At 36.6% G+C, this 17543-nt stretch overlaps 1 protein-coding gene across 1 annotated transcript in view; it reads right to left on the bottom strand.

Moving 5' to 3' along the window:
• Nucleotides 1-17543, bottom strand: part of TNKS2 (tankyrase 2) — a 66402-nt gene that overhangs the window by 25632 nt on the left and 23227 nt on the right. Inside the window, exons 8-13 of the mRNA XM_007963534.3 lie at nucleotides 14002-14188; nucleotides 12806-12927; nucleotides 10139-10230; nucleotides 9972-10050; nucleotides 7099-7270; nucleotides 4105-4184 (exon numbers count right to left, since the gene is read on the bottom strand). Coding sequence (XP_007961725.2) covers nucleotides 4105-4184; nucleotides 7099-7270; nucleotides 9972-10050; nucleotides 10139-10230; nucleotides 12806-12927; nucleotides 14002-14188 — 732 coding nt within the window. The remainder of the gene's footprint in view (nucleotides 1-4104; nucleotides 4185-7098; nucleotides 7271-9971; nucleotides 10051-10138; nucleotides 10231-12805; nucleotides 12928-14001; nucleotides 14189-17543) is intronic.

Raw genomic sequence — 17543 nt, 5'->3', positions numbered from 1 at the left:
ATGCTAGGATTACAGGTTGAGCCACTGTGCCCGGCCTCATGTATGCCTTTATATTCTACTTTTTCTAAAGCTCAAGGGTAAATTTTATTATTATCTTTACTATACACACACACACACACACACACACAAAGTGCCAATCATCAGCAAGTGTAACTTGCATTTTGTGGCAAATACACACAGAGGTACATGAGATTACAGTAGCACCAGCATTACCAAGGGGCTTATTAAGAATTCAAAATCTCAGATCTCTATCTAGTCAGAATTTGCCCTTTAACAAGATCCCTAGGTAATATGTAAACACATTAAAATTTGAAAAGTATTCCTTTAGAGCAGTGGTTCTCAAACTTTAATGTGCATTGGGTCCAACCCTCAAATTTTCAGTGTAACTGATGTGGGCCTAAAAATCTCCACTTCTACCAAGTTCTTGGGTGATGCTGATGCCGGTGGTTCAGGAACCATACCACACTATATGGAATGAAATAACCAGTAGAATGCTGATGGTTAGGCCGAACACAGTGGCTCATGCCTGTAATCACAGCACTTTGGGAGGCTGAGGCAGGCAGATCACTTGAGGTCAGGAGTTCAAGACCAGCCTGGCCAACATGGCAAAACCCTGTCTCTACTACTTGGGAGGGTGAGGCAGGAGAATTGCTTGAACCTGGGAGGCAGAGGTTGCAGTGAGCCGAGATCGTGCCACTGTACTCCAGCCTGGGTGACCAACCCAGACTCCATCTCCAAAAAAGAAAAAAGAGAGAGAAAAAAAAAGAATGCTGATGTTTATATGCAGTTATACAGTCCTGGGGCCTGGGTAGAATTAAGAAAGCAGTCAATTTTCTGTGTTCTTTGGTTCAGATGAGGAAGTGTAGTTATGAAAAGTATGAAAGTTTGGGGAAGAAAAGCAACATAGATAATAAATCAGACTGCTTAAAGAGTCAAAAGAATATATTCATATTAGTCCAGGCACGGTGGCTCACGCCTGTAATCCCAACACTTTGGAAGGCCGAGGCGGGTGGATCACCTGAGGTCAGGAGTTTAAGAGCAGCCTGGCCAACATGGTGAAACCTTGTCTCTACTAAAAACACAAAAAATTATCCGGGCATGGTGGTGGGCGCCTATAATGCCAGCTACTCAGGAGGCTGAAGTAAGAGAATCGCTTGAACCCGGGAGATGGAGGTTGCTGTGAGCTGAGATCATGCAACTGCACTCTAGCCTGGGCAACAAGAGTGAAACTCCATCTCAAACAAACAAACAAAAAGAATATATCCATATTAGTAAAAACTCTTTCCCCTTTTTACTATCCTACGCCCAAAGCAGGGATAACCTAAGCTCAATAAAACAAAGGAGCCTGCTGTCAGTGGGTTTACCTCAAGGGGTTTAATCACTGTCCTGGCAAAGCTCTTCTGTGCTTCCCAAATAGAGCTGGCGAGATATACAGATTCAGGGCCCCATTCAAGAGATGGTATTTCAGTGGGTCTCAAGTCAGGTCCCTAGAAATGACTATTTTTAACATGTTTACCAGGTGCTGCTTGGGTTTGGCAGTTATCACAGGCCATTCTACTCTTCACCTGTCAGGTAAATTTTGCCCACTCTGAGACAAGTTTTCTAATAGCAGGTGTTGAATAAAGTATCCAGCCTGGTGGATTATCAGTAAACAAACACAACTGAGCACAATAGTTAAGTGTTCATTAGGTAATACGCAGATGTTCTTGTTCCAGTGATTCGTATAGAGCCATCTGTCTAGAGGTAGGCAAGAAGAATGGTTCATGGAGATAAATGTCCATCAAGTGATTTTAAAAGCAGAGGGGAGAGAAGAATGCCTGATACTTGGCACAGGTTTTCCTGAATCCAATGGCATTATTGTGTTCTCTAAGTCCATTTCCTGCCCCCCAACTTCATCTCCTCTTTATCTATCCCCTCGTCTGGACTCCCTCTATCTTTATAAAAACAAAGTTTAGTCTTTAACATGTTTACTAAATATAGCTTTATGTTCTTTAATATATATAAGAGAATGAGCATTTACAATTCTGTATCTCTCCCTGCCCACACACATCAAAAAAAAAAAAAAAAAAAAAAAAATCAGCTAATTGCTTTCAACTTAATTTTCATGTCTCTTGCGGGAAAAAAAAAAATCAGTTCACAACCTTTTACCTCAAGTGATTTGTATTTCCACAAGTCAGTACTAATAGAAACAAAATCCTCCTTTCAATATCCTATTAGCCTCCTACTTAAGGGAATGAGAATAATGAGGATCAAAATAAAAACATGTCAAATAATAAAACTGCATGATAGTTGCAGTTTTCTGTGAGAAATGAATTTAAAAAAATCTGAAGTTATCTGAGATGTCTACACAGATAAAACAACAGAAAAGGATCACATGGATTTCAAAATCAATTTGTAGAAAGCTCTTCATTTAAAACGGCAGTGAATAAATTCCCTCAGAGCTCTAGCTCAGAAGAGAACAACACTTACATTTCCTTCTCAGAAAATCTAAAATTATTGACTTTGTGAGTGGGTCTGTTTAAGATTTAGAACACCCTACAGAAATATAATGAAATTGGCAGGGCATGGTGACTCATGCCTATGATCCCAGCACTTTGGGAGGCTGAGGCAGGAGGACTGCTTTGCCCAGGAGTTTGAGACCAGCCTGGGTAACACAGTGAGACTTTGTCTCTACAAGAAAAAGATCAAGAAAATTAGCTTGGTGTGGCGGCATCCACCTGTAGTACCAGTTACTTGGGAGGCTGAGTCAGGAGGATCACTTGAGCCCAGAAGATGTAGGTTGCAGTGAGCCAAGATAGCACCACTGTGCTCCAGCCTGGGCAACAGACCCTGTCTCCCCACCCCAGCCCCCCAAAAGAAATATAATGAAATTATTTCAAATAGCTACTTCTGCCATGAATTAAATCAACCAATTCAGCTTTCTGTAAAACTTACTACCTCTTAGTATCCTCTCAAACAGGACCAACACTGTTTTGAAAAAGTCTCTAAAGGTGAAGGGGAAGAAATACAAGGCTTGTCTCCCCTACTAGTTTTGGAGAGTAACACCACTGCATTACTGAAAAATTATTTAATTCATCAAGATTAGTTAGTTAAATTTTAATATATATTAAATTCTAAAACAGTCTCACTCTCTCAAAATGTTAGGCCTTTGAGTTATATACAATTTCTGCAGGTAACAGAAATATTTGATATAGATAGTAAGATATTACATACTTACTTCTTTTTCTTTCTTTTTTTTGAGACAGTCTCATTCTGTCGCCCAGGCTGGAGTGCAATGCCACGATCTCAGCTCACTGCAACCTCTGCCTCCCGGGTTCAAACAATTCTCCTGCCTCAGCCTCCCAAGTAGTTGGGATTACAGGCACCCACACCACTCCTGACTAATTTTTTTTTTCCTATTTTCAGTAGAGCTGATGTTTCGCCACGTTGGCCAGGCTGGTCTCAAACTCCTAACCTCAGGTGATCCACCCACCTCAGCCTCCCAAAGTGCTGGGATTACAGACAGGCGTGAGCCACTGCGCCCAGTTTTACATACATATTTCTACAGTAAGAGTCAAAACAGTAAGGAAGGGTTACTCTGGGGAAGACTCTTGTCTGAGAAACAGGTAAGAGCTGAAGTTGTAAGCTCTGGGAAAGAGAAGTAGCAACACTGAATATATTACTACACTAAGCCCTGGATCCCTAGAGGTAGAGGGGGCAAAGAAATGAAGAAATCAGAAGAAATCTATAGACAGAAGTGATACACTGTTTTTCCCCCTTCTTGTTTTATGTGTCATATGTAAACACTAATATAAAATAATTTGATATACTTTATTCTGTTAAAGGGACAAATGAATAGGTTCTTCAAGCAAAACCCATTTGGTATCACCCGAATTTATTTATATTTGTGAATGTAATATTCACTGGGATGTGTGTGAAAGTGAAGTCTTTTTTCTTGCATTACTTAAGGCTCCTCATTTGTAGAGAACAATTAGATTATATTATTGACCTTTTAAAGCAAGGCAGATACAAATAAACCAGACTCTTCATTATAACAGTACAGATTAAATAACAAATGTCAAAATAAAAACCCAAAGTTAACAGAAACATAACACTGTATCTTACTTTTACAGTTTCGACATCTCCAGCCTTTGCAGCTTCCAGCAATTGTCTGTCTGCCTCTGAATTACCTAATGAGATACCCTCTAAAAAAGAGAGAGAGAGAAAGAGTGACTAACCTCTACTTGGAAGATGGAACCAAGCTTTATGGAAGGCATCTCATCAGAAAGCAAAGTTCTTTTACAATTTGGGAGATTATGTACGAAAACTCCATGGTAGTAAGGGGTTGTGGGGTGGGAAGGGAAAAATAAGATTCTCTTAAAACTCTTTGAAATACAATACATATAAGCAAAATATGTAAATGTGTATGATTATAAAATGTGATTTAAGCAATATAAAGGAACATAAAGTAGATGACTAAAGATGGCCTGCTCTATAAGCAAGCCATTGGAATGGTGCAAAATATTAAATTAAGACAGCAACCAGAAATCTAACTGTGGTTCTGTCATTAATTAGCTATCTGAACTGGAGGAAGTCACTGGAACTTCCTGGGCCTCAGATTTTTTTAAATTCTAAAGACATAAGGTAGACTGGGAGAAATGTAACATCATTTCCAGGTCTGAAATTCTATGTTTATAGCTCATTTAAAGTGTCAGAAAAGGAAAACATCTACCTTGCACCTTAGAACAAAATAAACTCCAGATGGATTAAAGATGTAAGTATGAAAAATTAAACCTTAAAAATGCTAGAAGAAAACGGGGGAATATCTTCATAACATGGAATAAAAAAGCTTCTTAGAGCAGTACATCAAAAGCAGCATCAAAAAAAGAAAATTGGTATATGGAAAAATATGTCAGGCAATAACAACATTAAACAAGAACAAAATGGAAAAAAACCAAACTGTAACATGCACCTTTAAAGAGAATATATTTGAGGCTACAGTGAGCCAAGATAATGCCATTGCACTGCAGCCTGGGCAACAAGAGTGAAACTCCGTCTCAAAAAAAAAAAAAAAAAAAAAAAATATATATATATATATATATAAAATACACATCTAATATACATATATACGGTGTTCTCATGAAAGGAGTACTTTGAAAGGCTTCAACAAATGAGGCAAAGACATGAACAAGAAATTCACACATACAAAAAAGATAAATGGTTGGCTGGGCATGGTGGCTCATGCCTGTAATCCCAGCACTTTGGGAGGCCAAGGCGGACAGATTACTTGAGGTCAGGAGTTGGAGACCAGACTGGGCAATATGGTAAAATCCCGTAACTACTAAAAATACAAAAGTTAGGTGCATGCCTGTAATCTCAGCTACTCAGGATGATGAGGCATGAGAACTGCTTGAACCTGGGAGGCAGAGGTTGTAGTGAGCCAAGATCACGACACTGCACTCCAGCCTGGGTGACACAGTGAGAATCCATCTCAAAAACAGACAAATAAAAGAATAATTAAAAAAAAAAAAAGAAAGTCTGGGCGTGGTGGCTCATGCCAGTAATCCCAGCACTTTGGGAGGCCAAGGCGGGCGGATTAGAAGGTCAGGAGTTCGAGAGCAGCCTGGCCAACATAGTGAAACTCCATCTCTACTAAAAATACAAAAAATTAGCCGGGTGCGGTGGTGTGTGCCTATAATCCCAGCTACTCGGGAGGCTGAGGCAGGAGAACCATGTGAACCCAGGAGGCGGAGGTTACAGTAAGCTGAGATTGCACCATTGCACTCCAGCCCGGGCGAGAGTGCGAGACTCTGTCTGGGGGAAAAAAAAAAAAAAAAGAAAAAAGAAAAAAAGAAAAAAAAGAGAAATGGGCAACAAACACTTTAAAATTACGTTCAAACTTACTCATAATCAGAAATGCAAATTAAAATATCATTTTTTTTTCCATTTGCTAGTAGGCAGAGAGGAAACGGAGAGCTACACTGATGAGACTTTTATAGTCAGCATTAAAATCTATTACTTCTGTAATTCACACGTGCATATTCACTCAAGGAAAGTATTAAGAATTGTAATATCTAGTGCTGACAGAAAACAGGTGCTTTCATATACTCCGACTGTAAAATGCTAAATACCAGCTTTCTATTAATAGAAGATAATTTGACAATTACATGCTACCCTTTGACCTGGAAATTCTACTTCAATAATTTATTGTAAGAAACAAGTTGGAAAGGCAAGTAAAAAGCTATATGTAATGGTACTTAGTATAAAACTGACAAGACTGTACATTCTATCACTAGCCAACTGCATAGGACCAGTGTTATTACCCCAAAAACTGACAACAAAATGAATGTGTTATATATGGGGGAAGTAATGGGAATCTTGAAAGCAGTCTTGTAAGTTCACAGTTTTGGCAGATTCCAGGAGGTTGCATCAATCTGCTTTCATCTGTTCAAGCAGTGTTTCTCAAAACTTGGTTCCCAGAACAAAGGCATAAAAATCACCAACGATTTACTGTTAAAGACAGAAAAGCTTGATCTATTACATTTTTCTCATCTGAACTTTCAGATGTCAAAGCTACTGCATTACATTCTAATAAAGGTAGAGATGTACACAAAAAAACTTTAAAATTTATGGGACCAGATCTCTGGGTTGAAATGTTTCATCTATGCCAAGGGTGTAGATATTTGATCTAAATATTTTAAGATGTAATGAATATGAGTGTACTCAGTTGTTAAATGTTTTAATAAGTCAGAGAGTTGGCTACCTTATACAAACTCTACCTCCCTTGACTATGTAGGATCTAAAAATTCCTTTCTTTAAAAATAAATAGCCACCATTTTATCTTACTCTTAAAACTTTCTCGATAAAAACTTGAAAGCCATCTATTTAACTTCAGAAAATGTGCAGAAAATGCTACTGGAACAAAAATCGTAATTATCACTCAATGACACTTGGGGACTGAAGATATTCAGCTGATTAAAAGTATAATAACCTAAGAAGAAATAACCAAAAATTCTCAAAATTTTTTTCTTATTACCAACTCCTACCTATAACACCTGATATGTGAAAAATTTTTAAAGGTTAATTTAGAACAATTCATTTCATGGAAACATATACTACCTTGGAGGAGTTGCTGTACGTTTTCATTTCCCATCTGTAAAGCAGTAAACCCCTGAAGGGATATAATGTTAGGATCACACCCATAGCTCAGGAGTAGGCGGCAGGTTTGTAGATGACCACAATAAGCAGCTCTGTGTAGAGAAGTCTGACCAAGATTATCCAAAGCATTAACCTTAACAATGCAGAAAAAATTGAAGTTAGCCTGCAATGCAAAATTTAAAACCATGCAGTCATGTATTTAACACCTTTTACTACTTTTAAGTCTCAATTCTTTTATGAGGCCTATTATCCAATGCCAAAGCCAAGTATTTTTGCTCAAATCTAGAGAATAAATTTACCAATTCATGAAGGCTACCATCAGAAGGAAGACCCAATTTTGGGTTAAATGTGAGATGCTGAATAGTAGTTGTGTTTATCATTAAAGCATTCACAGATTCACAGATATTTAGAGCTAGACATTGCCTAAGAAAGTTCAACCCATGTATTTTTACGGATCTCTAAAGTGTAGAAATGTAAAGATTAACCCCAAGATAGACAACAGTAACAAAGCCAAGATAAATTAGCATTAAAATGCTTATTACTATTGGTTTAATCTTCTCCCTTATTTATTATGTAAAATATATAGATACACATACTATGGAACAGTCATACAGTGGAATCACTCAGCAATAAAAAGAAACCAACTACTGATACATGGATGAATCTCCAAAACATTATACAATGTGGTAAAAGCCTTACACAAAAGCACATATTTTGCATCATTCCATGTATGTCAAGGCCTAGAACAGGCACTTTTATGTCAGAAAAAATAAAATGGTTATCTGTCAAAGTGGAGATTGCCTGGGACTGTGCATTACTTCTGCCATGAGATAATGTTCTGTATCTCTACAGGAGTTTTGGTTATACAGGTGTATGTACTAGTCAAAATTCGGCAAATATCCGTTTAAGATCTCTGCATTTCACTGCATTCAAATTTTACATATAAAGAAAAACTGTAAACAAAGATTAAACTCTAGTTGATGTGCATGTGGAAGTATTTAGGAGGAACAGTCTGCAAATTACTTTGAAATGTGTGAAAAAATAAGATATTGGTGGATGGAGGGAAAAATGGAAAGATATGTAATAAAACACTATAGTAAAATGTTAGTAATAGAATCTAAGTGGTAGGAAGGTATTCTCTGCAAAATTCTTTTTACTTGGTTATATCTTTGAAATTTTTCACAATAAAAAAAATCACCTGTAAAACTCCACCAACCTTATCCCTACCTCCCTGCCATGGAAATAATTATTCAACATAACTAAGAAATTAAATTCCTCAGTAATCAATCCTGTGGACAACAGTGTGTTTTGAGACACTGACCAATTCATACTCATGGAATCAGATAATACGTGAATGGGAATATAATCAAGATCTCAATAAACCTAAAACTAGAGTATGAATAGCTAGGCTCCATGCTTACAGGGCCTGAAAAATTGATTTAAAATGCTCAGAACAATCAAACTATTTATTCACATACCCTAACTCGCTGAAATGTGAAAAATACCCACTTAAAAAAAAAACTTTATTTGGGTACCACTTTATGTTAGGATTAGGGTGACCACTTGTTCTGGTTTGCCTAGGACTTTCCTGGTTTTAGCACTGAAAGTCCTGTGTTCCCAAAAAACCTCAATTCCTGGACAAAACTGGATGGTTGGTCACCCTAGTCAAGATTGTTTCATTGAGTGTCACAACCCTAATTCAATATGCATCCAGATATTCTTCAAGTAATGTACCACAAGTACGAAAAAAGCAATCAACAAACAGTTATAGAACAGAGAGACAAGATATGCCAAGCAGTCAAGCAGATATAAACTTTATTTTATTCAATAATTTACAATAGGAAAAATCAAGATTATACATTATCAAGAATTCCCCCAAATCAAAGCGAAATTAAGACACAGAGAGGCAACACAAAAAGAAATTAAAGAACTCTAAGTGATTTCTTGAATGAATGGAAACTCAAGAAAGGACAGGTAAGAATAAACTATTCTGCAAATTTCATTTATGGAAGGACCTCAGAGGCCATCCAAGGAGAAGAGCGTCTATTCCCTTCTCCCTTCATCTACAGCACATCTATTCTTTCTCTGTTATAGAGTATACTGAATTTCAACTAAATATTTTGTTTGAAGGAGGCAAGGATCTGTGGCTAAAAACTGTAAAAACTGCTGTATTAGGTGACTACTGTCACCTCTTCCAATCTGAGACAATATGTATATCTTTTACTGAGTAGTACTTTTAAAAGTTCCTGGGTAAGAGATGATTTCTAGCTTTGATGAAAGCATATTTGGTGAATAAAATGCTTTGTGCACGAATGCCAACTGAAGAACAGTAACTTATCAACATGGGGAGCTATCATGTTTTTTGTAAAATTATTTAAATAATATATTTCCTTCCGTTAGTTACAGAAATAACAGAGGGTAAAAACAAAAACAAAAACAAAAACGAAAGCAAAAAAACGGTGATTGGGGTAAATAACAGAAGTTATCATGACAACCAAGAATTAGAAGATATGGGTGAGAAAAGACGATTAGAAAAGACGATAGGTCAGAAAAGTCCTTAAGGATAACTATGACCTGTGGGCTGTGGTTAAAAGGAATGGAGGAGGGAGGACATACAGGAATAATGTGTGTCTGAATAAACCCATAGATGTTCCAGCAAAAATTAGATATAGAAAAGGTTACCTGCAGGACAATTCTTAAGCATAGTAATCTATGCTTAAGGGAAAAAAAGTAATACTCATGAGAAAGTAAATCGTTTAGGAAGTCAGGCATTTCACCTGCTAAATAAAAAATAACTCATTGGATTACCAAAGATTACCAAAAAGGAAGTATACCTTTGCTTCATGTTTCACCACTACTTCAACAACATCATTATGAGCTTTCTCAGATGCCACGTGCAGAGGAGTCAAGAATCTTAAAGAGAAAAAGTCAGCCAGACAGTGAATATATTTTCCAAAAGAGTAAAATCTCAATAACATTAAATTATTAAATGTATACTTACTCTTTCGTCTTTTCATTGATGTTTGCTCCTTTTCTTAGCAACAGTTCACATATTTGCTTTCTTTTGGGATATGGAGATGCAGCAGCACAATGCTAAATAATTTAAATTGCAGCATTAATCAAGGACTATACATAATTGATTTTAAGAACATTCGTGTTTCCCATCAAGAACTATCAAGTAGTTATTTAATCTTTTTGTTTTACTTTTGACGCAACTTTGCTTTTGACTTTTGGTTGAACAGAATTGCAACAATTACCAAATTCTGACAGGGCCTGAAAATCCTACCTATCAGATAATATCTATTATTAAATATTCCAATCAAACTTTACAGTTGTCCTGTATCTTTGAAACAGCTATCATTGGTGTGATGAAAACCTTAATGTGACCAATATCCTTTTCAAAACTATTTCCAAGTGGCACTGTGTTGATGCATTTTAAATGTTAAGAAAACACCCCAAAGGTTGAGGTTTCTTTACATGAAGAAATAACAGAATAAAGCCGGGCGTGGTGGCTTATGCCTGTAATCCCAGCACTTTGGGAGGCCGAGGCAGGCGGGTCACCTGAGGTCAGCAGTTCAAGACCAGCCTGGTCAATGTGGTGAAATGCCCCCCCTCTACTAAAAATACAAAAATTAGCTGGTTGTGGTGGCACGTGCCTGTAATCCCTGCTACTTGGGAGGCTGAGACAGGAGAATCACTTGAACCCAGGAGGTGGAGGTTGCAGTGAGCTGAGATCATTCCACTGCACTCCAGTCTGGGTGAGAGAGCAAGTGACTCCATCTCAAAAAGAAAAAAAAAAAGAAAAAAAAAAAAAAAGAAATAACAGAACATTCATCAGTTCTGGATTCTGTTTGGTAATAGCACTGATGGAACAGCTGATAAGCTGAGCAGTACTTATATCTCTCTCAACTAGTTGCTTTGGCAGAATAAGGAGCATGCATTACCTCTTTGCAAAATCAGTGGTGGAAAATGATATAATCTGGAGTTTGAGGCTGCAGCATCTCTATGTATGATGTATCCATGAGGAAAGGAGACAGGAAGTAGAGATTTGCTAGTTATAAGCCTAAGCCTAATATCTGCATAACAGGTGTTCAATAATGTCTGAATGATACATGACTAAATCAATGTATATACGTTAAGTTAAAACTGAAAACTGAACACCTGCAGAATAAAAATTCTGGGTAATTTTTCAGCTAAGTTGCTCTATACATCTAAAAACACAATACATATGAAATTTGTTATTTGATTTTAACCTGTTGTTAATCATAAAGTTTATCGGATCCTCATGACTTTGCTGCAGATCCATTCTTTGATGTTGTCGTCACCAAAATCATTCCTTTATCCTAAATAAAACCAATTCTAATTGGAGAACATAGTTCCTTTGGTAGGTTAAGGGTAATCATCCCAGGACATCTATTATGAGAGCACAGAGACCGGACATGGTTTTTTAAATACTTTTTTTTGTTTTAAAATCACATCCACCTCAAATTACACCCTGCTCCTCTGCACCATCATGGAGCAGGGCCTGTAAATCTCTGGGAACCTGTAAGAAACTGCTACTGCACCATAACCACTCACCAACACATCTCCTAGTGTGTTTCAAGGTTAATTACAAAAACGAGTTGCTTAATAGTAGTATGTATATTTAGGGGAAAACAACACGTAGTATTAGCTTTTCCGACCAGAATTTTCCATGTTAGTCTTTCCAAGTTTCTTTGTACAGTTTTAATGCTGTTGTGGTTTTACTTTTGTACTAGTATTTCTTATTAGTCTACAGCTTAACTTTTTTTTTTTTTTTAATTTAGATGTTTCTTACACGCAGTAAAAAAGGTCCAAAATGCTTTACAGGTAGGTTTCTACATAAACTTCATAGTTTACACTATGGCATAAGGAAGAAAACTTATCATAAAAGATATTAGGTAAGTTAGGCTTACCATCAGTTAAATCTGCTTCTACACACATTAATTTACTTCTCTTACCCGAAGCACATTCTGCAACTCATACAACAGGATTTACTTTCTTCCTTTTACATTTCTACCTTTAAGTTTTTTTTCACCTTTCGATTTTAAGGTAGCCCCTGATTTTACCATTTCCTCTCTTACCTTTTATCACGTATCCCTATTAGCTCCCACTCTTTTCTGTTTTTCCTTAGGCTTCTCTACTCACATTCACTTTGTCACAGCTCCACAGTTATTATTACCTCTGTCAGGGAAGTAACCTCTAAAATACTTTATGCACATTCTAGATTTAATTTTGAAGAAGGAAGCGACTACACCAAGTGTTTTTATCTGGATGGTGGTATTTATTTTATTTTTCATTATTTTCATTGGGTTCCAAAATTTCTAACTTAAGCATTCATTTTTATAACCTCTAAAAAGGCAAACGATATGTATCATTTATGATAATAAAAGCATTACATATAATACATGCCAGAATCTGAGCAGATTTTTTTTTTCTGGAGATTCTCGAACTGATAATAGCTTGGCCTTCTGCGGGGTGAGGCTGTCTATTTTTTGGCACTGTTTAAATTTTTAAAAAATATTTGTATAGGCAGTAATTTTTTAAAACTACAGACTCAAAAAAATGCTAGTTCTAAAAGTAGGATATTATTATTAGTTTAGCACGTTCTTGGTTATTGTATTTTAAAAACTTAAATCTGAAACATTACCAATGCTGTTTCATGTGTTTGAGGATGCTTGAAATTCACCATTTCCAGAGAGAGATGTTTTTTGATTCGAGTAACATCAGCTTCTCGTGCAGCTTGCAGCAACGAGTGGCCTTTAAATTCATCTAGACGAAGAAAAAGCATTTATATCTATAATGAGATCAAATTGAAAAGGCTTAAAGATACCTAGTATTTTCCTTGAAATGATTTTCAAAATAATCTTCCAATATAGCCAGATTGAGGCTCTAAAGATATTCTCCAAATTTAACCCCTGAAAACAGACAGGGGTACTCCAGTTCCCCTCAGTTATGGTGCAACTGTATAGACATATGGCCTCAAGAATATACACAGGTTTAGCCCATGGCAGAATCATGGTCTGTTCTAATTCATAATTCATTTTGGGATATCTGGAATACTACAATATATTCCTAGACCAGAGAGGTTTTAGAATTTTTCAAGCACAGAATTTTTCTCAGTAAAGAAACAGTCATCTCTACACTGACATCATGGCTATAACAGACAGTTTTGCTCATACCATCAGGGAACTGGGAACTAGACAAGTTGGATATTTGCAAAAGCCACCTATGATGATGAAAAAATAAAAGAAGTTTTCCTTAAGATTCTCTTTTACTCATCAGACTTGTGGAACTACCAATTATTCTTTATTATTCCAGGATAATACAAATCCATTATAAGTTGCTTATTTATATGCACTAATACCATATCCAAACTAGGTGGTTATTTCTCACTACATTTACTTCAGCTATAGACAGAAAATCAAAGAACTGGGGCCAGGTGCCAACAAATATCAGATGTTAAGATCTGGAGGCTGTTTACAAGATGGCAATCTTACGAAGCTTTAACTTCACAAATTCATAAGCTTCATAGATTAAACAGAAAAGTCATATTAAAGATGAAAACCAAATGCTTTCATTTCAAAGGCATACCATCTAATAAGTCTAATACAGTACATATAAAAAGCATATAAGTTGACTTGAAAAAATTAATACAAACATATTTTATTTTCATAGCATCTTAAATAGAAACTTCCAAATTATTAAATATGCTAAACAACATGGATACCCATGGCTAAGAAAAATATTCTATTATTTAAACATGTCTAAAAACAAACAGGAAAGAAAAAATGTTCAGTTTATTGATATAATATCCTACCTGAACATTCATAATTTTATACTCACACGCTAATCTTTCTTTTAACTGTGGTGTGGGAGCCAGGTCTATAGCACTTTTATTGTGACAATTGAGCAGCGTTGGGTCTGCACCATAACTTAAGAGAAGAGAACATACTTCAACCCTGTTCTTAGAAGCTGCCTCATGAAGAGGAGTGAACTGCCACAAGTCCATTGCATTTACACATGCACCATGCTGGAGAGCAAAAAGCATCATATATTTAACATTCAATTTTCAAAAGAACTCAGAATTATTAGTACTGTGTAATTTAACATCATACAGCTAAAACAGGTTATGTTCCCAAAGTTCACTTTTTAAGCCAATTATTTCAGAATAAGTATATATTTTTCCCAAAGGAAAAAACAGTAGCTGATTGCTAGGCCTACCCATGAGGGTCTACTGAACTTTTCTACTTTTAAGAACAGTTAAGAATGAAGCTTTAGATTTAACCTGCATCTTTTCCAAGAACGAATTCTCCTCTTGAGGGATAGCTGATATACAGTGAAACACACAACTTTGATGAATTCTGACAAATGTATAAATCTGTGATACCATCACCCAAATCAAGATATAAGACCCTTTCATTATCCCAGAATGTTTCCTCATGCTCCTTTTATAGACAATTCCTGCTCCCATTCTGGCCACATATTAGATATATCTGTTCTTCAATTTCATAAAAATGGAAGAATATAAATTTCTAATGTATGTACTTCTTTGTCTAGATTCTTTCATACATCTGTTTCTGAGATTCATTCATGTTGTTGCATAAGTAGTTCATTTTCATTGTTGAGGAGTATTTCACAGTATAGATATACCATAATTTGCTTATTTATCATCCTATTAAGGGACATTTGGACTGTTTCTAGTTGGCCGGTTGAGTATCTCTAATCTGAAAACCTGAAATGCAAAATACTCCAAAATCCAAAACTTCTGAATACCGACGTGACGCCACAAGTGGAAAATTCCACACCTAACCTCATACACATAAACTTAATTCATGCACAAAATTATTAAAAATTTATACAAAATTATCTTCAGGCTACGTGTATAAGGTGTATATGAAATAAGTGAACTTCATGTGTAGACTTGGGTTCCATCCTCAAGATATCTCATTACGTAGTATATATGCAATATTCTAAAATCTAAAAAAATCTGAAATCTAAAACACTTCTAATCCCAAGCATTTCAGACAATGGATAGTCAACCTGTGTTACAAATCAGCTATCATAAACATTTCTTTATGAACATATACTGTCATGGTAGATATACGTTTAACTTTATTAGAAACTGTCAAAAGAGTTTTCTAATGTGGCTATAGCATTTTATACAGCCACCAGCAACATTTGAGTTCCAATTGCTACATATCCTTGCTAACACTTTCTATTGTTAGGCTTTTTAATTTTAGCCATTTCCAAGTACTGGAGTTGGCTAAGCATGGAACACTGAAGTCATGCTAGTTTAACCAATCAAACACAAATTTCCTACTACAGCATTTAACTAAGGTGAACCAGCTTCTTACACTTTCAATATTTTCAACAATGGGGAGCTAATTAGCAGCCAACATGGCTTTTTATAGTTACTAGAGAACTTCTGTTGTTAGAAAGTTTTCTTCTACATTAAGTTAAAATATGCACTCTTAACTTTCATCTATTTCCCTCTGGAGCAAAAGACATCATAAAGGACACTCATCTTTTATATCAGATGGTTTCCACTTATTCTCGTGGTGGCCCTCAACTAAATATACTTGAGCTTAAAAAATTCATTAAAAAATAATTGAGGCCAGGGGCAGTGGCTTATGCCTGTAACTCCAGCACTCTGGGAGGCCAAGGTGGGTGGATCGCTTGAGCTTAGGAGTTCAAGACCAAACTGGGCAATATGGTGAACCCCTATCTCTACAAAAAATAAATTAACCATGTGTGGTGGTACCATGCCTGTAATTTCAGCTACTTGGGAGGCTGAGGTGGGAGGATCACCTGAGCCCGGGAAGGTCGTGGCTGCAATGAGCCATGATTGTGCCACTGCACTCCAGCCTGGGTGGCAGAGTGAGACCCTCTCCCTCTGGCCAAAAACAACAACAACAACAACAACAAACAAAACCAAGAGCCTAAAATCATAGATTCCAGTGTGGTTTGGGTGTGCAGAGTACACTGCATCCATGATTATATTTGCTTGCAATACTATTCTTCTATTGGCACAAAATTATGACAGTTTTTTGTCATATTACAATTTATACTTTGAGTTAATGGGTCATTTAAACACTCTGTATTATTGTTTAAATTAAGAAGTAAACATCAAAGTATTTTCTCCTCTCCCATCTTGTTCTTGTGCAACTTATTTCGTGAACTTAAGTGTCCTTGCTGAGCCCCATTATATTTAATCTTACTGGCTTCAACCAAAGCTTAGAGCCTGGTGAGATGGTTTTGACCCTTGATTCTATCAACTTGAATATTAGTTATCCTTCCCAGCTTCATGTTAATCTGCAAACTGGATAAGTATCCCTTTTAATTTTTTATCAAGTCAACCATAAAAGTGTGCATCACAACAAAGATAAAGATAGAAGCTTCAGGCCCCACTGGAAGTTCCAACGTTGCCTTCCAAGCAAAGAAATATCAGTCAACACACTGCACAGTGGTTTAATTAATTATGACTCTATCTGACATAATTTTTCCCTCCACTCTAGCCAGATCTGTCTGCTTGCTTCCTAGTATTCAGAGACTATGAGGAAGAATGTTAAGAGAATTCCCTGTTAGTCTTGTGCCTGTTAGTGCCAGACCTTCATTATTTGAATGCTTTGCCCAGGGATCATGTCTTAGTGCCTTCCATGGCTAGCAAATGCCCTGGTCATGGAAAGCAGTCACTGGGTGTTTGCTGTTAAATGCCAGCTTCTGCTAGCCAAACTATTTAGGCAAGTGTTGCCAATTGACTCAGCACTGCTCAGAATCTGCATTCTCAATTCCTATCTACTAGCTTTCTCCTGACTCTGCTTAACTTTTCTACCCTGATAACTATTACGCCCTCACGTTAGCTAACCCCCTCTGTAGGTATGACCTCTAGTCAGCCTTTCATTCTTATTTAGTAAAACACTAGGTCTTAGGAAAATACCACTCAGTTGTCTTTAAGTCCCAGTGCAATCTGTTTGATGTTTCACTCTTATCCATAACAACTTTCTAATGTTCTGCTGGAGTCAAGATTCAGTTTTATAAGAAGCAAAAGCATTACTCTCACAAATGTATAACACTACAGCCACATTATAAGTTTAACAAGGTTTATATGCTACTCATAGTATCTAATTATTATTATAAAGTTGTTTCTACAGGAAAATGTATTTCATTAAGACGCAGGCCCAAAAGGAACCACAGAGGCACTGGAAGCAAGTGTCCTCTTTCTCTTCCCATAACAGCTGCAGAGAGTGGGGAAAAGTACTGAAGGGGTAGAAAGGGTGCAGGGTAACAGAAGTTAAAGGGTATGGGTAACATCCTGGGATCCACTTCCAAGGATAATATATATCTTCTACTCTCATCTAAAAGAGATCAAAATAGGAAGTTTCGGG

This window comes from Chlorocebus sabaeus, chromosome 9 (genome assembly GCF_047675955.1).
Source record: "Chlorocebus sabaeus isolate Y175 chromosome 9, mChlSab1.0.hap1, whole genome shotgun sequence".
NCBI classification, from domain to species: Eukaryota; Metazoa; Chordata; class Mammalia; order Primates; family Cercopithecidae; genus Chlorocebus; species Chlorocebus sabaeus.
The sequence above is the reverse complement of the archived record's forward strand: the minus strand, read 5'-3'. Positions and strand labels throughout refer to the sequence as shown.